The sequence below is a fragment of the Aspergillus clavatus genome, genomic scaffold (assembly GCF_000002715.2).
Source record: "Aspergillus clavatus NRRL 1 1099423829750 genomic scaffold, whole genome shotgun sequence".
In the NCBI taxonomy this organism is placed as follows: Eukaryota; Fungi; Ascomycota; class Eurotiomycetes; order Eurotiales; family Aspergillaceae; genus Aspergillus; species Aspergillus clavatus.
In genome coordinates, this window is record NW_001517110.1 from 498,134 (window position 1) to 520,227 (window position 22,094).

The window sequence follows — 22,094 nt, forward strand, 5'->3', positions numbered from 1 at the left end:
ACAAACAAACCTTAGTAAAAAAAAAAAAAAAAAAAAAAACACGGGAGAAGAAGATGAAGAAGAAGAGGACGGAACCCGTTCTCAACTCAAACTTTCCTTCATTCTTGTCGGGGCCTGCATGTGAATCTGATCTGTGCCCAAAAGGGAAATTTTCCACTACCTCATGGTGGAGGATTGACACGGAGAGATCTCAAACTAAGTAGCACCCCCGGTATCATTTAGATCAGACCGGCGCTGTGACTCTGATCGACGACCCAAACCGAACCGAGACTGAAAGCAAACGATTGCACATCCATGCGAAGCAGCCGTCCGAAGTCCGCAGCACCCTGTCCGAGGAGATTGCAAGTTCCAACTTTCAACTGCCTCTCATTTTCAGCGCGTCGACTAGCTGTTGCCCGGAATCGCGGACAAAGATTAGACCCCGAGGGCGTTGAGCGAGACTGTGTTTTGTATGGCCGTCGCCGGTCTCACGATCGACAAGTCTGTGTTTCCCGTGCAAGGTTCGGCCCCAGGATTCGAGTTAATCCACGTATAACTATTAACTACGCAGGTTGACAACCGAACAGCACAAACTCTGAAACGGGGTCCAACTTGGCATCTCGAGCTGATCACTCCGATCTGGCTGTCATGATTCCCATCGGCCTTCGTCGAAACTCGTCAGGTCGTCCGGTCATGACGGATTGGCTTCCCAGCAAATCCTCTGAATCTGTGCAGTGCAGCCTAGATCCTGATCCTCGGCCATCCACACACAATCAGAAGCCTTCCCTTTTTTTTTCTTCTCCCCCTGCACCGCCGATATTAAATTCAATATAACACACATCGACCTCTCATTAGCTCCATCCAGCTCCGTGACCTTTGCAGCTTGCAATTTATATCCACCGTAAAGCCTACGTAGCTAAGTTATCTACCTACCTACTCCGTATAGTCTACGCTGTATGGTGTCTGCATCATCGTGACAACCTTCTTATTCCCTTCAGAGAAAAAGCAACCTTCGAGGAGAGCAATTTACCCGGAGCCAGCAAGAACATGGCCATTAGCAAAGATAGCATTCAACACCCACATCCTCTTGGGGCGAGGCGTCCTGTGGCCCGTGAGACTAAACTCACTAAATAGATCATGCATACTTCTTACAGTAAGCCCTCATGCCTCGCCAGCAAGCCCAAGCCTAGCCTCTATCCGTCACTAGGGACTCTTTTTTTTTCCTCTTTCTTTTCTTTTCTTGCCTTTTTGAATCCCTTTCCCATCGTGCTCTACCCTGACCGGGACACGGACAACGGAAACCGGACGCAAGAAGGAAAAGAGAGGGGGTTGCGCGGGAAGAGCACAGACGGAGGAGATGCATAGTTGATATAGTATACCTGGGTCATTGGGGAGCACAAGCCCATTAAAACGGTGGGATTATTGATCAGACTCAGCTCAGCTCAGCAGAGCGTAAGTAAGTAAGTAGGTACTTACTCCGTAGCCGTCGATCCGATCCTCTACTCTTTTTTTTCCTCCTTCCCAGTCCCAGTAGTAGTCCCTCAATGACCACTGACCACTGACCACACCTCAGGGTTCATGAATAAGAGGCATAAGTAAACAAAAAAAAAAAAAAAAAAACAAAAGGGGGGGGGGCGGGGGGAAGACAAAAGTAAAAAACCTGTACTTGTACAGTTGTACTTTGTGGACTCAACCCTGCACTGCATACAACATTATAGTTACTGGACAGTGGACACAGACCTCACGTCCTCTTTTTTTTTCCACATCCGAACCGAAAGCAAACGGTTACACAACCTGCCAAGCGCCCCGATTTCAATCCTCCGTTTTAGTCATGCCATCGGGTGGGCCAATAGAACTTACGCTTGTATATTAACCTGTTAGTCGGGACATGGAAAATCCTGGACAAGCGTGAAGCGATTCAAAAAGGGCACAGATTTAGATGGGAAAGGGGGGAAATGGGGGAAGTGGATGGTCAAGCTGAAGGTGAAGTTGAAGCTGCTGGTCTGTTGCTGTGTATGTACTACCTATATATCCTTCACAAAGTCAGGTGAAGCCCGTTCTAGTGTAGGTATGGTATATAGGTATTTAGATATCGACAATGTCCAGAATCAGACAGCACTTAAACGACATATACTACCTATCTAGATATGTGCTACATATCCTTACCAACTGACTCCCTGTCAAGCTAATCCCATTCCCACTGACAAACTGCGCCACCAAATATGTACCAGGTCCTATATATAGAAAAGCAAAGAAGAAAAAGGAGAAACTGCAACAAGTAGGTAAATTATCGGGAACCATAACCGACCCTGATACTCAAATAACCGAAGCCTGCTCCTTTTGCCTCTTGCTCCCCGTCCACCTCCCTCGCTATATAACCCATATCATATCCGCATTATAGGTACGTATGTACTCCATATCCCTCCCTCCGCGAAGGGGCCAGATCTAGAAGCCAAACGACCCAAAAAAAAGAAAAGAAAAGAAAAAAAAAAAATTGCCCCAACCCGGAGAGGCTTTTCCCAGTCTGCCCGGCCGGCCTTAACTACTTACTCTTAAGAGTTAAGACACCCTAAATCCCAGTTATCACCTTCCTCTTCCTGTCTCATGCCAATCGGGCGTAATCCAACCCATGCCAGGGTGCATATGTTAATTAGGTTAAAGCCGACCCTACAGCTAGTTAGAGACGCTGATTGCTGAGACAGCAATCCACGGAGAAAGGGAGCGAAGAAGGAAAGGCCAAAAAAAATATACACATACATATATATATAATAATAATAATAATAATAATAAAAACGATATCTGGACCTCCCGACCCCGTAAGATTAAAGTCCGTACCTAAACGCATTACCGGCTGACGCAATCCAAAAAATCCCAAGGGGGGGAACCGACAGCCAGCGCCACCGCCACCGTCCCCTCTACTCTCGACAAGATAGATTGGGGGGGTGACGAAGATGTGTATACTGTATAGACTATAGGCCCTAGATAGATAGATAGATAGATACAGGAACGGGTACGGGTACGGGTACGGAGTGCGGCCCACGGCTAGATATGCCCTGCTGCTCCGGTCCAGAAGTTTGATGAAGTGGCTTTTCCTCTTTGTTTTTTTTAGATTAAAAAAACACAAACCAAAAATTGATAAGCTGGCATTCATTCCTGTCCTAGATAGTAGATAGGTCCCTGGGGGAGGGGTGGCTGTTGGCTTTGTGCCGGTGTTACTTTATTTTGGGTCCATGTTTCCGTTTTGGTGCTGCGGTATAGACAACGGAGTTCCCTTTTAGTAATCCTTTGCGAGGGTATCAGTGTTTGGGAGGTGGAACCGGGAGAAAAGGGGGGTTTTCTGTTCGTGGGCAAGGATCGCGGCCGGAAGCTTGTATGAAGTAATCAATTTGGGTTGATGTGAGTCCTTGGTCCTGGGAGACGGATTGACCGGGTGAGATGCATGTCTGTCTACTTGGGGAACAAGAACACGCTACGAGGGCAAAGTTGAAGATTACCAAAATCATATTAACATAAATGGGTATTGCAAAAGCATTGATTCATTTGCGATGGCTACCTTTTTAAACCGTAGTAAATAGAAAAGACAAACTCATACCGGCATCCGCGAGCCAATTTACTCCTCGCGCAGAGTGTTGAAGAACTCCTTGGCGGGGCGCGCAGGCTTCTCGTGCTCAACGGACTTCTGGCCGAGCTTCTCCTTGGAGAAAGCAGCAGCGTAGGGGTTGAGGCGGAGCATGACCTGCTTGTTGCGCAGAGGGTTCTTCTTCTGCACAACGGTGCGCTTGGTGCGGGCCTCGCCCTTGGGGGCGCGGAGCACCGACTGGATTTCGGACGAGTTGATCAGGCGGGCCAGATCAGCGTTGGCAACGAGGTTCTGGGGCAGGAAGTAGTCCTTCTTGAGAGCGGCGGGGGCGGTGGTGGAGCCGTAGACCTGGTCAAGGGCCTCGAAGGCGGAGGAGGTCCAGACGATGAAGCGGCCGAGGTGACCACCGGGGGCGAGCTGGAGGAGGTTCAGGGCGAAGACGGAAGAGGTCTCGACACCGGGGATGTTGCGGAAAGCACGGACGAGCTCCTTGCCGTCGACCTCGGGGTTGTAGACGACGAGGGGACCGCGGCGCTGGCGGAAGCGGCGGTTTCTCATCTTACCCTTACCGGCGCGCATCTTCTTGGACTTCTGGACCTTGACAAGGTCGGCACCAGCACCGACAGCCTTGAGCAGGGCAACGGCGGCCTTGGTCTTGGCAATGGCGGCGTTTTCGAAGGTCTTGGACTCAACAACCAGAGGAACCTCAGCAACGTTGGCAACGCGGTGACCGCGAGCGAACAGAAGAGAAGGAACGGAAGAAGCAGCGAGGGCGGAAGCGGTAGCGAAGCGCCTGGATATTTCCTCATTAGCAATCTTTCCATCAGGTCTTCCAGCTTTTCGACCTTCTGGTCTTGCCCTCCCCCATCTCGCATTGCAGAAATTTCAAAGTAGAATACTCACTTCTGGCCAACGTTGACCTTCTGGTGCCACTTTCTCCAGACCTTGGTGGGAGCGAACATACGACCGGAACGGCACTGGTTACCGAACGCAGCCTGACCAGCGCGGTGAGTACCACCACCGGAGACACGGGGGATACGAGCGACGGCACGACCTGCAAAATCCCATGAGTACACATCCTTCCAGCTCTGATTTTCTCAGCTGCAATCGCAATTGAACCAATTTTTTTTTCCCACATACCGGTACCCCAGGACTCAGCGGAGGTCTGTTCACCAGCCTTCTCGCTCACGGCATAGGGCTGTCTCTTGTTCTTGGCCATACCGGTGTGAACCTGCCTGCAAATCACAAAAAAGAAAAATGTCAGCCCCCGTCTCCTGAAAAATTTTCTCCCCGTTTTCCTTCCTCCCCCAAAGCAATTGTAGGACAGCGTGAGGCATACTGGACGATATCAGGACGGATGGGCGCAGTGAAGACAGCGGGCAGGGGGATGGTGGCCCCGCTGGCCTTGCCATCAGCCGTGGCGATAGTGACGGTAGGGCGAGACGCCATTGTTGTCGACGGTGAGCTGGTCGTTGTCGTCGTTTTTCGGAGTTGAAGATCGAGTCGCGAACTCACGATGTTGCTGGAGGGAAATTTTCGCTTAGCTTGTCCGCTGCGGGCGGTGGTGGGTGCGGGAAACCCTAAGCCCTGATTGCCGTTTTGGTTGGCTCGCTGCCGAGTGCCAAGACTAGGTAGTATTGCACCTGTCGTAGTGTTATGACTAAGAACTATATCCGCACTTGAATAGTATCAACTTGATAGAAAGATACTAGTTACTAGTTAGATAGCTTCTTGTTCATAAAAGTGATCGACTAATGTCGAAATAAGCCGATGGTTTATTTGTCTTCGATGATTTACCATGTAATAATCCTGTTTTGTATCTAGCGACCAGAAGACCTGCACAGATTCTATGTCGAGGTCCTGCCAAGACAGCATTACTTGTACGTCTACAGAACGAAGGTGGTCACTGACGCTTATATTCCAGCAATTTGAATCCTACAATTGAAAAGTGTCTGTGTTCTCTTTGCCAAAATGAAATCTCATTTCCCTCTTGCCCTTCAAACCACGCCCAACGCCAGGGAATCACCTCCATTGCTTAGAATGTACACGAGGGAAGATAAAAAAGAATGCGTTTTTGAGAAAAAGTTTTTCACAAAACATCACTGTTGCTAGCGATATGAAAATGAAAGTAAATAACATGAATAGAGGAGATACCTGTCATCCGAAACCAGCAGACTTCAGGTGCTCGCTCCTCTGCTTCTATTTGCAGGTATCTATCTATCTTCAGTGGGAGTGACCACCGTGGGCACGACGCCTGTGGCGCATGGCGCTGATCATGCGAGGCTTGAGGGCAGTGGCTGTGACGGCAAAGTCTTGATGCTGACCAGTGGTGCACTGTGTGCCAACCGCCATCTGCTGAACCTCAGACCATTGGCCGTTGGCGCAGCGCTGGAAGGAGGCGCCCCCGATGCAGTTCCAGAGACCCTCAGTATTGCAGGCACCAGTCAGAGCACCAGAGGTGGTGGAAGTGGAGCTGGAGGTCGATCCAGAGGCAGAGCTAGAGGCAGAGCTAGAGGTAGAGCTAGAGGTAGAGCTAGAGGTAGAGCTAGACTGGGAGCCCGATTCAGAGCTACTGGCAGAGGACAACGAGGAGGCGACAGGCTGAGGGATAACCGTGACCGAAGTAGGAGCGAAGACGCCAGGGCCGGCTTCAGCTCCGGCGGACTCGCCGCTGCTCGACTCGGACTCAGGGGCTGCGGTAGGAGCAGCAGTAGCACCGACAGAGACACCAACGCTGATGCTGACACCGCCGCCAACAGATGTGGCAGAGGGGCTCGAAGCAGTAGCAGGAGAGCTAGAGCCGGCACCAACAGTCCAGGCGGGGACACCATTGCAGGCGGGCTTGCCGGCGGCTTCAAGGTTGCTGGGGTTGCCGGCGTACTGCACATTGTCACCGGGGTCGGGGAAACGAATGTCAACGCCTTCAGTAGTGCTGCAGCCGTTGATGTTGGCCACGAACATGGCGGGGAAGTTGGCGGACCGCTTCTCAACCTCCACTTCCTCAGCGGAGGCGACCTCGCGCTTGGAGGAGCCGCCGGCGACAGTGATGGGGGCGCAGTTCATGTACATCTCACGGTTGCCGATACGGTTGAACCATGTCCAGGCCAGAGTGTACTTGCCCGGCTCAATGCCAGCGGGAATGGAATAGTTGAACTCGAACGGGTCCGGGGAGTCAGGGCCACCAGAGAGGTTACCATCGGTATTCGCAGGGCATCCACCTTCGATCGACTTGATCACCATCCACTTAGAGTCTTTGGTAGGCTCCAGATCGGTAGTCAAGCTGACCTGGCAAGAACCACCACCATGGACAGCGCTGCCGGTGAAGGTCAAAGGCATAGATTGACCGATCTGGACGATGGTCTCTTGCGCAGGAGCTTCAAAAGCATTGGGGCGGAGCTTGCAGGGGAAGTCACTGCCATCGGCAGCGAGCGGGGAATTGTTGAGCGTCGATGCGCTGTAAGGAGTGGGCTGACGCATGAGCATATGGGCTTCAACGGCCGAGACACCCAGCATGGCAGCAGCCATGATACCCGACTTGGAGAAGAACATTTTGACAAGGAATGTCGTACTTCTGGAATTTCACAAAATACTGTTCGACAGTGCAAATGAATGAAGGAATGGCTGCGTGACTTTTTTCCTGATCGTGCCAGACGAGTCAGAAAGTCGTAGAGACTGGAGAATTGAAGTGGTTGAGCGAGGAGAAGCTTTCTGAGGGGAGAAGTTAGCAAGAAGTATCAGAAGAGGATGAAGATGGAGAGGTAGATATAGAGCCCTTAATTGACAACATATCTGTGTTGCTTTAATAGAGAAACAGTGTTCGTCTATTTGCCATTCATTCTGAATTGCAGAAGAGAGCAACAATAGAGGCCAAACACAAGGACAGTATAAGAGACAGTAGAGAAAGGGCTCAACAGCACGGGAGTGGAATAGAACAATACCTTTGTATGGCTACCAGCCTATTGACAGAAACACTGGGAAAGAATAGGCTTCTTATCTTGTCTCTCTTAACACTTCGTATGTTTCTCTGTTTCCAAGGAAAAGAATGTTGAAGTCTGCCACAGGCAAAACCACCCAAAAATGATATCAAGAAGGAGTGAAGAAAGGAAAGACAGGAACTAGCCTGTATGAAAACTGTCGAACAGAAGTCGAGTGAAAAAGATAGATTGCGCACCAGCGTGAAGAAGAAGAAGAAGAAGAAGAAGAAGAGAGAAGGACGCCCAGCATTGGCATGCCCAGTGGGTTATATACTCTGCCGTCGAGTCACCATAGCGGTGCAAGAGGGGTTGTTCTTTGCGGCCTCAGTTTCCCACATGGAACGGTGGTACCTGATCAGTCTAGTCTAGAAACTCCGAAAAATAAAAACTCAAAAGAATCATGGGCTACACGAATCAAGAGTCAAGACTGTGAATTGTCAAAACGATGCAGCAATCAGAGCTCAAACATGCGGCGATGTCTCCAGGGCGCCAAGGGCCCATCACCAGCACTCAGCAGATCTGAGTTCTCAATGGACAACACCAAGCTTAACCTGAAACGTCCATCAACGCAAGTCGCTCCACCAGCGCATCAGGCACACAGCGTTAAATCGATTACACTTTACAGCAACCTTGCCAATGGAAAAAAAAACGCAGCCGATCCTTCCAGCAGGAGACGCGCCGCCTCATCTGTGTGGCTGTTGAATCTTGCCAGGAAACTGGAGACTACTCGGACTCTAAAGGAGTTATTCATGGCAGCCATTCAGCGTGCCTACAGTCCTACAGGCCTGCAGCTAGAGCCTATAGCCAGTTAGCCACTCGCCAGGGGGGTTACCAGTAACCACCGAGCCGCGCTGAAAGTATTTTTGGAGTTATTCAGTTTCTTCCTCATCGGTGTACAGAGTAGCCGTCCATCGAGGCATGTCGCACCATGGCAGCCCCGTCCTGGGTGCCTGAGCGGTCTGCACAGTGGCATTGGCTGGGGCAAAAGGCTGGTGGGCGCGTTTACGATGGCAAATCCTCGATCAGCTGCCAATCCGCATTGACCATGGAGAATTTTGACATGCAGCTCGGTATGTCGACTGGGTCGTTGGCTGGGAGGCGATCGCTAAAAATGTTATGTATCAGTGTGTAGTGTGTACCCAGGGTGGAGATTATTGTTGAGTAGGATTCGAGACTGATGCTATCCTCAGGAAATAATGAATACAATAATGAATACAATAATGAATACAATAATAATAGATACTGCAAAGGAAGAGCATTGAATAAAGCACAAGTCACAGTCTCAGTAGGCTAGCTTCTTCACTCGGAAAGACAAAAGAAAGACAGCAAATGCCCAGTCAGGCGACACAGTACGTGTATCAACAACTATCGACAGCTGCCTTAGGACCAGGCCGATCAATTATTCTCGCCACCAGTCACCAGTCAGTCACCAGTCACCACAGCGCTGCACTCTGTACTGTGTAGATACTAGATAGGTACCTACGACATCATGGCGGTAAACGGCCATCATCACCACCAAAAATAAGACTTTTGGCCACTGATTCCCAGCAGATGTCTCACATCCCTTGAGACTGAGAGACAACTTAACTTTGGTGCTTCTCCAGCCTTCAATCATCCAGCCATGGTTGAATTCTCCGCATCCGACCCAAAGAGCAAACATGCCTGGAACAAACCATTATCTGGTCGGATGTGACCATTTTATCGCTTACTTTTAGGAATAATCATAGTCATAATAATAATATGGAATAACACTGTTAGGATAGTGCTAGGTAACATATCTCGCCCCTGGGAAGTTCAATGTCCACACAGTCTCAAGTCTCAACGTTCGAAGCCTCAATGACTATCTCGAAAATACGACCGTTGCGTGAAATGGAGTCTCGGCAAGCAGTATGGCTTCATGTTTCAGATAGATACTACTGGTAGTACTACTAAATATTAACTATACTGAGAAATGAGCATCCCCGCGTTTTTTTGTTTATAGTGCTCTGCCGACTAGAGGTAATCACCCCCTTCCGGCACATGATACCACTCCACAAAATTTTCATCTCAACATTAAAATATATATCTTTACTCCTTACATTTCATATCAAGTCCATCAATGTTATTAATTTAGTTAGATTACCTAGTAAATAAAAACATAAATATATATATTTAGATATACTGAAAGTCTGGATTAATATCTAATTTTTCTAACATATTCTGATAGTGTTTTTTAGCTAGGTGAGAAGGTGTCTGTAGAGCCTTATCTACTTACTCTTTCTTGATCTATATCTTATTATCCAGCATGAAAGTGAAGCTATTTATATAGTCTAGATTTACTAGATTCACTGGATTCACTGGATTTACTAGATTTATTAGATTTACTAGATTTACTAGATTCACTAGTATAGCAAGCAGTGGGAGCCACTAGGGGGTAGGAGTATATGAATGCCTATCTAGATCTAGAGTTAAATAAGGAGAACTAGGTAGTGGATATAGTGCTAGCTAGTATAGAGTCTAGATATATAAATATCTCTCTAGATTAACTATAGATTAAGAGCCTCCTTCTGCTTCAAAGAGGTACTTTTAGTTAATCTCTATAAATACTACTATCTCTCCCTTCCACTAAGAGAAGTAGTTAATAATATAGCTAGCTAATTACTGTGGTGGAGGCATCTATAGTAGTAGTATCTATAGTAGAGTTAGTAGAGCTAGTATTAAAGATAGATAGAAAGGGTAGTTAGATAGTAGAATAGGCAGAGAAGACTATAAAGTCTTTATTTTTAATATATTTACTATAGAATTTTAAGTAGTCTAAGTCTCTTACTTCTACTCTTCCTTCTTCTTCTTCTTTTATTCTTACTCTAGTTTCTAGGCCTCTATAACCTTTACTTTCTTATCTTTCTTCTTCTTCTTTAACTCCTAGGCCTCACAGGCCTTTAGAGCCTTATCTAGGCTATAGATATAGCCTAGAGATAGCTTAAACTTCCCTTTAGAGTGCTATAAGTATTAATTCTTTAAGGTAATAGTAGTACTAAGTAGATTATGATAGCTATTCTAAAGAAGGATAATACTATTTAACTTATTAATAAGTAGGTAAGTAAGATACTTCTTATATTTTAGTAAGGTAGTAGGTAATACCTATTATATCTACTAAAAATAGGAGAGGTATTCTTCTTCTGATATAAGGGTTTTAAAGCTAAGGGTAGAGGTAACTAGCTCTAGAGATAGAGAAATAGTATTTATCTCTTCTAGAGCCTATTTCATATGCTTTATTACTATTTTTAGGTTAATTAGCTAGAGACCTAAGGTTCTCTAGCCTATAGAGATCTAGGTAGATATTATTAAAGTATTCTAGGTAATAAAGAGGCTATCTAAAAAGTCTTCCTTTATAATATTTATCTAGCTAATATATAGGTGCTTCCTAACTTCTATTAAATAGGTATGAGATAGCAGGCTAAATATATATAGATCTAGTAGTTAAAATAGATAAGATATATATAGTAGCATATAGATTAGGATGATCTGATTATCCTAATAGATCTATATAAATCTGAATAAAAGATAAGATTTATGCCTATTAATTAGTAATAGCTATAATAGCTAATCTATCTTCTTCCCTATATATATTATCTAACTTATATTTATCTAGGGAATAAAGATATATTAAAGCTATTTAATAGTATGCTACCTATCACTATATCTCTTTAAAGAAACACTAATCTATATATTAGAATCTATAAAATAAAGTAGCTAGCCTATATAGATCTACTTCTCTTTAAAGATAATATATAATAAGAGATACTTCTTATTCATACTATAGCATTCTAGAATAATAGCCTATTCTTAATTATCTAAGCTAGTAGTATAATATTACTATATATAGAGATAGCTTTAATATATAATCACCTTCTCTTTATAGTATAGAATACCCATATAGAATCCCTTCTTATCTATATTCTAGATATCTTTATAGAAGATATAATATTTCTCTATTATATACTTAAAGAGCTTAATAAAAGATAAAATAATCTAAGGCTATGCCTAAAGTATATATTTCTTATCTAGAAAAGATTCTTATATCTACTTAAATTCATAATAATATTTAAAGAATTTTATATACTAGTATATACTAACTAGCTTAAATTTAATGCCTAATCACTAGTAATTCTACTTATATAGAAGATTTATAGCATCTCTAAGCATCTTATAGCTTAGAGGGAAGCCAGATTCTATCTAATATATAATCTAATTATAGAGAACCTCCTCTTAGATTTTATCTAGCTTCTAGAATTATTAAAAAGCCTTAGATCATAGCTACTATATACCTTTTACCTAGTGGTATAGGGTATAGTAGTTAATTCTATATATATAAGCTACTTTATAAATTAACTAAAATTTATATTAATCTATAGCCTTAATTACTTTCTCTAGATAAATAACTAGGGGGGGTAGAAGAGGTAGCTCTCCCTTATTTTTACTATATTCTATCTCTAATTCTCCTATAAGTATTAAAGATAAGGAAGAAAGTGATAATAATATAAAAAGTAGGCTCCCTAGATTATATGCCTGTATTTCTAGAATCTCCCTTACCTATGTAGGTAGCAAAGATGGTAGTGGAAGGGGGGGGTGGTATATAGTAGGCTTATAAGATATAGTAGTATTATAGGCATATTAAATTAAATTTCTTCTGAATTTTTAGTAGTATTACTATTATTTTCTAGATATAAATATTAGTAGTGCTTTATTGCATATAATTTACTACTTACAATCTATTTTGGATGTGTTTTCATAGAATAATTTAATATGGAATGTGGACAGATCCGTGGTTGAGATGAAAATTTTGCGGAGTGGTATCATGTGCCGGAAGGGGGTGATTACCTCTACTCAGTACTTGGTTCTCGCCAAGGCAGGCTCATTTAAAGAGGAAGAAGCCCAGGACGCTCGTATCTAGGTAGTTTGATTGGGGGCTGGCACATGCGACAGCACAAGATTATTATATCGGGATTAAGGGAGGTGATCGTATTGATTCTCGATAACTTGAGGTGACCATGTCCTGGGTCCATTTCAATCACAATTGTGCGATGGCGACCCTGTTGACGTGGATAAGATGAAGAATCAAGAATCAGCGCCCAATAATGACTTTGTTCTGCACTTCGGCTGCAGCAGGCCTTGTGTCACCAGCGCAGGTACCATCTGCATCGTATCAGGCATCGTATAACCCACTTTGGCAGGCGACTAGTACCATGATATGACCAAAAGCCTCGGATAATATGGGGCCAATCCAAGTTTTGGGCCGATGGACATGATTCGGGAGGCATCGAAGTCATCTCTCGTACTTGGATTGAGAACCATGCGAGTCCATCAATATCGCCTCATAGAGTTAGCCTTTGGCGATCCTGGGTCCGCGATTGAACTGCCGTGGATCATAGATAGAATCAGTAGCGGTCCCGACACACTGATCTGTTTCAAGATGCCAGTCGAATTCACTCGCCACTGTCGGACGTCCTGAACACAGATCGACAGAAGCCCAAACTGACAAGGGGTTTGTTCGTATACGAAAAGTTCCGAACTCCAGGATTCTGGAGAATGTTCCGTAAGTTTGTCAAACAACCGGTCCTCTTGAACGTACGATGGCTGAGACCCCCAAAATCCCAAACCATCGCCTCGATCTCGAAGTAGTCGATAGTCATTGTGACCCTTTCGGGTAGATACATCGAAACAGCCATGGTCTGCTTCTCTGAGAGTGTAGGAAACTGCATCCCCAGGTGGTCACCTGCCAGGGGCTTCCATTCAGTGGACATGGCGATCCACAGGTGAGCCATAAGCGCTCATGTTTCAGGGTAGAGTTGCAACAACCCAACGAGTAGCTGTAACATCACGATGTCAAGTCGACGAACCAACCTTCATTTCTTCCCCTTCCTCCGACCCTTCTCAGCAGTCGCCGGAGTATCCTTCACAAAACCACCCTTGATCAACGCATCCCGACCAACGGCATTGATGATGCGAAACCGATCCGGCCCCAGGAGGATCCCACCGTACCATCGCGTCACGACTACAATCACATCCCACACATCCATCAACTGCATGAGATGAAGCAGTCGGCCGCCGGCCGCCGTCTCCCCATCATCATCGCAATCCTGCACAATCATCTCCGCGGACTCGCCCTTCCCAGCCGACGCCCGCTGCTGCCGAATCCGCCACGCGCTGATATTATGCGTCGCAGCGGCAACCTTCTTCTCCGTTGCAAGCAGATGGTCCAGATACCCCTGCGCCTGCTCCGAGCTGGTCACCCGCACCGCACGCCCCACAAACACCGATTTCTTCTCCGTCACCACATCAGAGAGTGTCCAGTCCGGAGCACTGTCGATGCCGAACGCGTCCTGTAGCGAGAGGGCCGCGAAGTCTTCCGGTTCGAGCGTGGGTGCAGCACTCTCCGCGCCCGTCTCCTTCCTCTCAGCCTCCTGGTTGTTGCTACTGCTGCCTCCCAGACTCAGCTCCTGGAATGCTTCCACTGCCTCGTTGATGAGGTCGAACAAGCAGACCGCGCCCGGCTGGTAGATCCTCCCTGCGATATCCTCTAGCACGTCCACGGCAATCTTGCCCTCGCCGCGTGCGCCGGTCGATGCCGTACCCAGGATCTTGAGCGGGGTATCCGGGTAGGATGCGTCGAAGCCGATGAGGAAGGATAAATGCGGGTGGTCGGGGATCTGGAGTCTGATCGTTGTGTTTAGCGAGTGGCTGGTGGCGGAGCCACCCAGGTCGAGCGTGGAATTGGTTGTCGTCGCTGTTGATGTTGACGTGGCTGTGCTGTGGATTGTGATGGTGTCGGGTTCGTAGATGGCATTGATGGCCTCGATTTCTTCTGCCAGTTCGGTATTCTGTATGGATTCGGCTTGCGGCGCCATTCTGCGGTAGATACTTATTTTGGTATACTATACAATCCGCAATGAGCTGGGGGTTTAGAAATCATACAACTGATTTTCTTCATTGTGATTCGTATGGTGGGAAATAATCACGTGACTTGATCTTTGGATATCCTGCATGCATATCGTTGCAACAATGCGATAATATTGTTTATGATGTGTCCTACAAAGTAGATGGAGCGAATTCTCTCCTATTTGGCGGAAATATCTTCCATGTAGTAGATACTTCCTTTGTATGGCATTGATTGTTGTTGTTGCTGATTGTACTCTTTTGAGAGATATATATCTTTGATGCAAGATGCAAGGGACGGGATGGTCTCAATGTTGCTTAAACTTGGTTGGGTGTTGTTCTGACTAATTAGAACTACAAAAATGCTTCTGAATCCCTAGAAAAAGGGCTGCTTTATGTATCATGGATATTAACAACCAATTCCCATCATGCTGCTCACACCTTCTGCCTGCAGGCTCCGGATCTTCTGCGACAACTCTTCGATGTCATCTAAGCCATCCAGATTCTTCCTCTGCCAAAAAGCTCGGAATCCATCCACTAATCTGTTTGTAATCACCGCGACCTCTTCATCAGGCATCGGGGCGAAACATAATCTGAAGTATTGCCAGGCATGATCCATGGACTTTGGCGTGGGTGCAAATAAATCACCCGGAACCAGAAGACATAGATACGGTTCCTGCGTGAGGTGGACCCACAGCGCCTTCGAGAGTTTCTCCATCGAGTACTTCTGGTATAATGGATGAGTGTTGAAGAGGACTTTGATCCAAACGAACATCCCACCCATGGGCCAGCTGAAGTCGTACATTTGTACTTTCTCAATCACCTCCCAGCCACATTCCTCGTTCGATGCAGCGTCACCAAATCCATCGCCATGGATGATATACTTGCACTCTTCTAGAACGCTACACATGGACTGCATCCGCCGTTCATAGGCTCCACGGAGACCCTCCAGCCAGCGCACCCAGCCGTCCATCTGCCAGCCCGATGGACTGTCGTCTTTGGCTCTGGCATCCTTCTTGTCAGGGGGTTGGCCAATGATCAGGCCCGAAACCATCGCTTGAACAAAGCCGGAGGGATTTTGTGTCGAGGTCTCCGTGAGACGGGTGATCCGCTCGATGAAGGCGGGTTGCGCTGTGATCCAACCCAAGCGGCAGCCGGGCGCTACAGTTTTCGAGAAAGTATCTAGGCGAATGACCCGTCCATCTGCGTCCAGAGATAGAAATGATGGAACAAGAGAGTCTAAGAATTGGTACCCGGATGATTTCCCGTGAGCATTGTAATTCTGCGTTGTCAGTGGTTCCTCAATGGGAATGTTACGGTAACGGGCCGCCATTCTTTGTGCAGATGGATACTGCAGGTTCCAGTAAGGATCATCCTCGACGATGATGATATCGTACCGTTGGCACAGAGCATAGATCTCTTTCCTGCGTTGGACTGACATGGTGCCGCCTGTGGGATTTTGTCCAATCCTGCAGCCAAGCGGGGAAAGCCCCGAAGACGTTAGTTGTATCACCCTCATGCTAATAAATGGTGTGATCCAATGACGACATTGACCGGTTAAAACTTACGTGATGGTATACAGGAGATGAGGCCGGCGGCCTTCGTGATAGTCCCAGTTTTCGAGGACATCGGCCAAACCACCCTTGCCGTACGCCAACATACCCTGCGCATCTATGGCTACCGATGCGACGTTGAGGCCGCGTGGTCTGACCGTTTGGATGGGATTCATGTAAACGTATTCCTCACAGAGAATGGCCTGGCGGTCTCGAACCCAATCGCGCTCAGGGCTCCAGGGGGCTGTGAAAGTCTCAATGACTTTGTTGAAGCCGTCGGTCGCACCGCAGCTGAGAAGAGTATCTGGTCCTCCAGCATAGGGTACGTTGGGGTGTAAGTGGTCTCTAGTGAATTTGCGGACAAATGATGCCATGGGAGGCAATCCCTCTGCTGTGCTGTACTGCAAGGCAGTAGTTATATCAATCTTCTTTTCCAAGTCGTCTGTTTGGCACTCTTTGGGCACAGTCATGTGAATCGATAAGTTCGAATTCTTACGGGCTGTCAACGTATCATTTGCAGTCGGCTCAAAACGCTGAGGACGGGCAGCCGTGGCTTCGAGCGTGTCGTACGGAAAGTATGATGCATGTGGCATACCTAGGAAAGAGGAAAGGTCAGAAAACGGTTTATAACACTGATAGACAAGAAGCACAGCATGCATACCGCCAGCGAGATTCCCCATGCCAGGAATGACAAAGTACTTGTACAACCTTTTGAGGTTGCTTGATTCACGTCGAATTGTAGTTTGAGAGAAGTGATGTGAAAGATCCAAAGGAGCAGACTGTTTTGGACATCCTGAGCGAGCCATATTAAACGTGTATGCGCTTTGGCAGTGTTGAGATGGAGAATTGGTGAAGAGTAATCGAGAGGGCAAGGGAACACCAGCTCAATCTGGGGATAAGGAATTGAGCAGGCTGATGAAAGGCCCATGGATCCTGTTTGTTGACTATCTCATTAAAAGCGAACTAAGGTTCACCATGATTGACGATGATTGATAAGCAGCTTCAACGCCATCTGGGGCGCCGTTGAACTCGTTAACTTATTAGAATCCATCCTGCATTGGCCTCGACTAATGCTGAGAGGTTGATAGATTCTTGTTAGCTTCGGAATCAACTGGCCTTATCGAACGAATCAGCAATTGATACTCTTTCTTCTCTGCCTTTGATCTGATATCATCTGAACGAGGGAAATTAAAGATACCCCAGAGAAGACATAAGTCTCGGGAAAGCCCCCATTCTACGAAGGCTTTTATGGTAGCGTCACGGCGAATCCACCTTGTGTCTGTCATAGAATCCCCAACAAATGCCTTATTTTTAGACAGTTCATCCAGCTGTCATGGCTGATATCTCTTATTCTCGGTTATTCTTGAGGATTTGAGATTCAAGAAGACGTTTGATTGCAGATCTGGGGAAGTTCTGATCTGATCCCCACACTGCTGCATGATAGTAACTAACTACTGAGATACAGGAGTGAGGAGGCCTTACAGCTTCATATCCAGATTCCAGGGACCTTTTTAAAGTCGTTTCAACTACGGAGGTGTGCTTCATAAGTCTATGCATAAGTGGGCCAGACATCAGGTGAATGCACTTGACTGCGACAGGCTATTGGGTCAAAGTCACGTGGTGCTAAGCCCACTTATGCATAAACCTATGCGCACCTCCATACAGGGGTACCTACCTTATGCCTCCTTACTTTTCTCTACGGAGTACTCCGTAATAATATTATAATTACTCTGTACATCTCCCTGTAATCATTGTTATTGATCCATAACGACTGCCTAAATCTGTGCAGGGAGAGAAACATCCATTCATAACTCTGCATTATTTATCCACCCTCTTTTGCCACCACAGAGTCATTCTCAAGAGGCAGGGCAGCCACTGACTGGCGCCAAATGCCTTACTTACTCCGTACTTACACAGTAGGCAGTCGAGTTGTGCTTCTTTTGATTGGTCAATTCCATTGCTGACTGCCATGAGCAGCTGACTAAGGCACGTGTCAATCTCCAACTGACTGAAGTTGTTGAACTGCATCGTCTCTCATTCTTCCATCAATCATATCTTTGCCATCATATATGCTGTCATTCTCGTCTGTTGTGTCTTGAACATGTTCTTTTATCATTAAAGCAATCAACGAGGCTTTTCCAGTGATTGTGAGCGCTTTATTCTTTGTTCTATACCGTCACTACGGACCCCACTCTAGCCTTCTTATCGGCTGCCTGTACTAGATCCGGCCGCTTATTTGGAGACGGCACTCTCTTCTTCTTACTACTTGCCATCTTCATACTACTATCTTTATCGCTGGTTCGATCGATATCTGTCTCAATAGAGACATTTCGAAATGATCGGCGAAGGTTCAGAGAATGGTTCTCGGGCCTATGTACCTCCATTACGTGGCGCCGATGATCATGCTGCGGATCCCGACACTTCCGAAGACCCTCTACTCCGAGATGAAGAGTCCGGCTCCAGTTATGTTCCTGTCTGGTTACGGGAATCTTCAAAGACCTTTCGCTGGCGATGGGTGCCATTGCCTATCCGAAAGGTCGGCCGCGCAACTGCGAACTGGGTGAAGGGCCCCAATCCGCCGCATTCGTTGTTGCTGAAGCCGCTGTTCCCTCACATCCAAGAGCTCCCGGTCCGGTACCTGGAGCAATTCTTCCCTAAGCGGAAGCACAAGATCTCTTTACTTATACTCTTATATATTACCTGGTTTCTGCCCTGGACGATTGTCCTAGTCCATTCCCGTTCCGCTGGTTATATCGAGGGATATGGACGGCCGCAGACGCTCTCATGTGCGACGACCTTTTGGTGAGTATCTATCTATCGTCTCTTTGATTATAGATCAGTGTCCTGACAGGTTTAATCTAGGGAACATGGGAATGAATGTGGTCTTAATGGAAACGACTGTCGTCCATTCTCCGCCTCGACCGTTGCCTTCCGCTGTCCGGCGAACTGTCGCGATGCGAAGTTGTTATCACCGCATACCGTGGGAAACCATACTTTCAGTTACCAGAGGCTTGTGGTTGGCGGGCCCCAACCGGGATCATCGGAGCCCGGCGTGTATCGAGCCGACAGTTTTGTGTGCCAGGCTGCTATCCATGCCGGCGTCATCACCAACGCTGTTGGCGGTTGTGGAGTTGTGAAATTGGAGGGAGCAGCACACACGTTTCCCGCGTCGAAACAGAATGGCATCCAATCGGTGGGGTTTCCATCCACTTTCCCCAAGTCATTCAGCTTTATCGATTTGTCCTCATCGCAGGCGACCTGTCCTAAGGATCCCCGATGGTCGCTCCTGGGCGTGACTATTGCCGCTCTCGGCCTACTATGGCTCTTTTCGACATCACCACCGATCCTCTTTGGCAGCACTTTCTTCATGCTTTTTTGTCAAGTGGGCCTTGTCTCCGACCCGCCCTCATTCCCTCAGTTCGCCGACCTTGTGTCGAGCTTACTTGCTCGTTTGCTTCCAGCCTCGTTTGTGGTCTATGTTCTGTACAAGTATTGTGCACGTCCACTTCTGACGCCATTGTCTCCCCCCAAGTACCAGCTGACAAAGATGTTTCTATTCTTGCCGCCCGCTTTCATTGGCGGCTTGAACAATTACACATTTGCCAGGTTGATTCCTCTGGAGCGCCTGACACCTCATGATATCCAGCAGCAGCCTGGGGCGAAACTGGCGTTGGCGCTCGTGATTCCAACTGTGGCCATTGTTATTCTGAGCCAGGCTTGGCAGATCCGACAGGGTGGGTTGATGCCGCACTACCTCAAGGTCTATTGCACCATGGGCCTTGTTCTCCTGATCCTGCTACCTTTGCCCGGGCTTCGTCTGCGAATCCATCATTACATCCTTGCCATTCTGCTGATGCCTGGGACGGCTCTTCCCACACGGCCGTCGCTGATCTATCAAGGGTTACTTCTCGGGCTCTTTATCAATGGGGTGGCGCGGTGGGGCTTTGCCTCAATCATTGAGACTCCTGCAGCCCTGGGCGAGCAGCTTCCTGGCTTTGACGGGGTCAAAGGCTGGTGGGGGTCAACATATCCGAATATCACGGATGCATCTGTCATTATCTCACTTCCCGGTGTGGGGTCGCCCGAACGGTACCCTGGGAATGGCAACATCACTTTTGAGCTTTGGGAGCGAGAGCGCATGGCCAAGCTGGACGTTGATGGCGTGAGCGTTCTGGTCAATGACGTGGAACGTTGGCGAGGATACCTGGACGAAGACAAGCGTGGAGAGTTTACATGGCACCGGCATGGACACAACGGCCTCGAACTGTTACACGGACCCACAATTGAGAGCGACGGTGAGTTCACAATGAACTCTGCCGATGCAAAGGACGGCGACAAGCCCGAAGATCTATTCTTCCGCTTTGCGTTCCTGAGAGGAGCCGAGGCGGGCAAGTATGGACCTGCGGGAGTTTGGCTTGAAGATGGGGTCTGGCTCTCACCACTGGGCCCGACAGCTTAAATACATATCTTATCACGCTGGTCACGGAAATAAATATCACGAAGACTTTTGACTGGATTCAGCTAGAGGCGTTCTGCGACGGACTGGGATTGGATTATGGCGCCCAAGATATGGCGATGTTAATTTCATTAAACACAAAATGATATGTTCAAACTCTCTTTTCTTAATACAAACAACCTTCCCCCCCCCTTTTTTTTGACTTATCCAACATAACCACATCAGTCAATTATCACCCATATGATCTACGTAAAAAACATTACCCATTCGTTCCTTCTTCAACCTCAGATCGCCGCACACCCTGTCGCAACAGCCCCATCCCCGCTCGGATAAACAGCCGTCTGGCTCGGGTTGGCACAATAACAACTCTCCGTGACGGTCGGGAAGTTCCAGGTCGCGCACTCGGCCGTCGCAGTGACGCAGTACTCGTTCGTGGAGGTGGTGCTGGTCATACCGCTGGGGCATTTGCTGGAGGGCATGCAGAAGTTATCGTAGGTGGAGCGACCGGGGAGGGAGGTCGCGCTGTAATACTGGTCACTGGCGCAGGAGCACGACACGACTGTGGTTGCGAAGAAAGAAAACACATTTAGCCACCGTCATCATCATCATCATCATCATCGATTGTTAACGCGGGTGATGCGGGATCGCGTGTATCAACCGGTAGCCTAGCCTAGCCTAGCCTAGGATAGGGAAGGGGGGCGGAGGAACCAAAAAAAAAAAAAAAAAACTTACTACTAATCGTCGTACTCGTCGTTTCGCCCTCCAGGATCCCGCTGTACAGCGTCGACGTGCTCCAGGGGATACCGCCGTGCGAGCACGAGGTTGTGATCCACGGCGAGTCGACGGCGTAGCACGTCGCGGCAACCTCGCAGTGGCCGGGGGACCAGAGGCCCGGGAAGTAGCCCGAGGGACAGTGGGTGGTCAGAGGGATGGGACTGTGGCAGTAGGTAACTGGGAAGCCGAGGGTGCAGTCGGTGGTGGTGTGCAGGGTGGAACCGGGGGGGCAGGTTGTGGAGGGGACGGTGGTGATGGTGGAGGCTGGCGGGGAGGTGGGCGAGGGCGAGGGGGTTTGGGTCGGCTGGCTCTGGGGGATCGCAGCGACGGTGGCGGCGAGGAGGGCTGTGAGGAAAAGGGAGCGGTGGTGGTTGGGCATTTTGGTGGTGTTTTTCTTTGATGGTGATGGAACTTCAGGATAAGGCTGCGTTCAGTTGGGTTGGGTTGGATTGAGTTGAGGTGAGGTGAGATGTTGGTGGGGGCTGAGAAGGGGGATTCAGGTAGGATGAATGATTGTTATATAGAGTGACTTGAACCTGGGAGGGAAATAGAAGAGATACTATGGAGTACAAGTTATTGTATGTCTGCCTGCCTTGGAACGAGGTCAATTACTAGATGTGTATAGGGTGGTAGTTGAGCAGGATTTATTGTCTGAGACATACATAAAATAAGACCAGTTAAACAAGAGTCAGAGGTTCCTGCGATGGAGGGACCCGGCACCCTGCATAATATTGATTGGATCGTACATGCTGTGGATCAGAGTAAGGATGATCGGTCAAATGGCAGATAGGTAATGTGGTGGCGGGTTGTCTCACTCACTCCATCCTTTTGTCACACTGTGAGAAGCATCAGTCAGCTGAATC

At 47.7% G+C, this 22,094-nt stretch overlaps 8 protein-coding genes across 8 annotated transcripts, besides 17 other annotated features; 2 read left to right on the forward strand and 6 right to left on the reverse strand.

The window, feature by feature from the left end:
- Positions 1-16: 16 nt before the first annotated feature.
- Positions 17-39: a microsatellite.
- A 1,151-nt stretch (positions 40-1,190) lies between these two features.
- Positions 1,191-1,228: a microsatellite.
- Positions 1,229-1,576: 348 nt separating this feature from the next.
- Positions 1,577-1,604: a microsatellite.
- An 838-nt stretch (positions 1,605-2,442) lies between these two features.
- Positions 2,443-2,473: a microsatellite.
- Positions 2,474-2,744: 271 nt separating this feature from the next.
- Positions 2,745-2,768: a microsatellite.
- Positions 2,745-2,769: a microsatellite.
- A 189-nt stretch (positions 2,770-2,958) lies between these two features.
- Positions 2,959-2,980: a microsatellite.
- A 609-nt stretch (positions 2,981-3,589) lies between these two features.
- Positions 3,590-5,008, reverse strand: ACLA_002130 (60S ribosomal protein uL4; the record flags this gene model as incomplete). Its single annotated transcript, XM_001276227.1, has 4 exons — positions 3,590-4,352; positions 4,463-4,613; positions 4,700-4,794; positions 4,899-5,008. 4 exons carry the CDS (start codon positions 5,006-5,008, stop codon positions 3,590-3,592), a joined length of 1,119 nt encoding a protein of 372 aa, XP_001276228.1.
- Positions 5,009-5,782: 774 nt separating this feature from the next.
- ACLA_002140 (lytic polysaccharide monooxygenase AA11 family protein) lies at positions 5,783-7,108 on the reverse strand (the record flags this gene model as incomplete). Its single annotated transcript, XM_001276228.1, has 1 exon — positions 5,783-7,108. One exon carries the CDS (start codon positions 7,106-7,108, stop codon positions 5,783-5,785), a length of 1,326 nt encoding a protein of 441 aa, XP_001276229.1.
- Positions 6,030-6,108: a microsatellite.
- Positions 6,047-6,108: a microsatellite.
- Positions 6,053-6,108: a microsatellite.
- Positions 7,109-7,736: 628 nt separating the features above from the next.
- Positions 7,737-7,770: a microsatellite.
- Positions 7,737-7,771: a microsatellite.
- A 690-nt stretch (positions 7,772-8,461) lies between these two features.
- ACLA_002150 (uncharacterized protein) lies at positions 8,462-8,694 on the forward strand (the record flags this gene model as incomplete). The annotated part of the gene is made up of 2 exons (XM_001276229.1): positions 8,462-8,603; positions 8,666-8,694. The coding sequence occupies 2 exons, from the start codon at positions 8,462-8,464 to the stop codon at positions 8,692-8,694; spliced, it is 171 nt and encodes a 56-aa protein (XP_001276230.1).
- A 31-nt stretch (positions 8,695-8,725) lies between these two features.
- Positions 8,726-8,770: a microsatellite.
- A 1,072-nt stretch (positions 8,771-9,842) lies between these two features.
- Positions 9,843-9,917: a microsatellite.
- Positions 9,918-12,876: 2,959 nt separating this feature from the next.
- On the reverse strand, positions 12,877-13,337 carry ACLA_002160 (uncharacterized protein; the record flags this gene model as incomplete). The annotated part of the gene is made up of 2 exons (XM_001276230.1): positions 12,877-13,094; positions 13,145-13,337. 2 exons carry the CDS (start codon positions 13,335-13,337, stop codon positions 12,877-12,879), a joined length of 411 nt encoding a protein of 136 aa, XP_001276231.1.
- An 81-nt stretch (positions 13,338-13,418) lies between these two features.
- Positions 13,419-14,420, reverse strand: ACLA_002170 (IMPACT family protein; the record flags this gene model as incomplete). The annotated part of the gene is made up of 1 exon (XM_001276231.1): positions 13,419-14,420. One exon carries the CDS (start codon positions 14,418-14,420, stop codon positions 13,419-13,421), a length of 1,002 nt encoding a protein of 333 aa, XP_001276232.1.
- Positions 14,421-14,857: 437 nt separating this feature from the next.
- Positions 14,858-16,807, reverse strand: ACLA_002180 (putative aromatic amino acid aminotransferase; the record flags this gene model as incomplete). The annotated part of the gene is made up of 3 exons (XM_001276232.1): positions 14,858-15,917; positions 16,017-16,596; positions 16,663-16,807. The coding sequence occupies 3 exons, from the start codon at positions 16,805-16,807 to the stop codon at positions 14,858-14,860; spliced, it is 1,785 nt and encodes a 594-aa protein (XP_001276233.1).
- Positions 16,808-18,336: 1,529 nt separating this feature from the next.
- ACLA_002190 (LCCL domain-containing protein) lies at positions 18,337-20,460 on the forward strand (the record flags this gene model as incomplete). The annotated part of the gene is made up of 2 exons (XM_001276233.1): positions 18,337-18,803; positions 18,864-20,460. 2 exons carry the CDS (start codon positions 18,337-18,339, stop codon positions 20,458-20,460), a joined length of 2,064 nt encoding a protein of 687 aa, XP_001276234.1.
- A 281-nt stretch (positions 20,461-20,741) lies between these two features.
- On the reverse strand, positions 20,742-21,610 carry ACLA_002200 (uncharacterized protein; the record flags this gene model as incomplete). Its single annotated transcript, XM_001276234.1, has 2 exons — positions 20,742-21,016; positions 21,190-21,610. The coding sequence occupies 2 exons, from the start codon at positions 21,608-21,610 to the stop codon at positions 20,742-20,744; spliced, it is 696 nt and encodes a 231-aa protein (XP_001276235.1).
- Positions 21,049-21,076: a microsatellite.
- Positions 21,119-21,141: a microsatellite.
- Positions 21,611-21,659: 49 nt separating the features above from the next.
- Positions 21,660-21,700: a microsatellite.
- The last annotated feature ends 394 nt before the right edge of the window (positions 21,701-22,094 follow it).